The 626-nt window shown below is 41.9% G+C and overlaps 1 protein-coding gene across 1 annotated transcript; it reads right to left on the minus strand.

Annotated features, from left to right (window-relative positions):
• Nucleotides 1-7: 7 nt before the first annotated feature.
• Nucleotides 8-553, minus strand: LOC113473471 (the record flags this gene model as incomplete). Its single annotated transcript, XM_026833080.1, has 2 exons — nucleotides 295-553; nucleotides 8-225 (listed from the first exon to the last, which is right to left on the minus strand). Coding segments are annotated over exons 1-2 (399 nt in total), but the record flags the coding sequence as incomplete, so codon positions are not given.
• Between the last annotated feature and the right edge of the window lie 73 nt (nucleotides 554-626).

The raw sequence follows: 626 nt of genomic DNA on the forward strand, positions 1-626 counted from the left end.
GGAGCACAGGCAGTTTGAACTGCTGTGCCTGTGCACATGCATGATTTGACAAAACTTCACTACTTACTTCTGAGACTTGCTTAACATTTACCAAGTGGCTCTCAACTAACTTCTTTACAGTTAAAAACTCAAGTTGGTAGTGGTCAACCTTACTCTGTTCTTCTTCTAGAACATCCTGGGAGAAGTCTGCTTCAGCGTCATACAGCAACTCGGCTATTTGAGCATCTTTATTAGAGATGCTCTCAATTCTCAGGTCCAGCAGTTGATCATACAGCAACTCAGCTATTTGAGCATCCTTATTAGAGATGCTCTCAATCCTTAGGTCCAGCAGTTGCACATGTGCCTCTAACTTTTCACACTTATGTCTTGACTCCGTTTCTTGTAGCAGGACCTCTATTGCTTTCTTGGTGTTGGTGAAACTTGTGCGTAGTTGTGCTCTTTCTTTCTTGAGAGCCTCCAACTTCTTGTGTGCCATGATGTACAAACAAGATACCTAATCAGTTTTCTACTTACAGTTTATCCTGGCAAGGTCGCCAAATGTGGGAAACACTCCCCTTATAGGTAATTGGGATACAATATGTGCAAGTTGATCTTCTTGCAATCTTCTGTCTTGATCAGGGTTAATA

Source organism: Diaphorina citri, unplaced genomic scaffold (assembly GCF_000475195.1).
Source record: "Diaphorina citri unplaced genomic scaffold, Diaci psyllid genome assembly version 1.1 scaffold34043, whole genome shotgun sequence".
Classification (NCBI taxonomy): Eukaryota; Metazoa; Arthropoda; class Insecta; order Hemiptera; family Psyllidae; genus Diaphorina; species Diaphorina citri.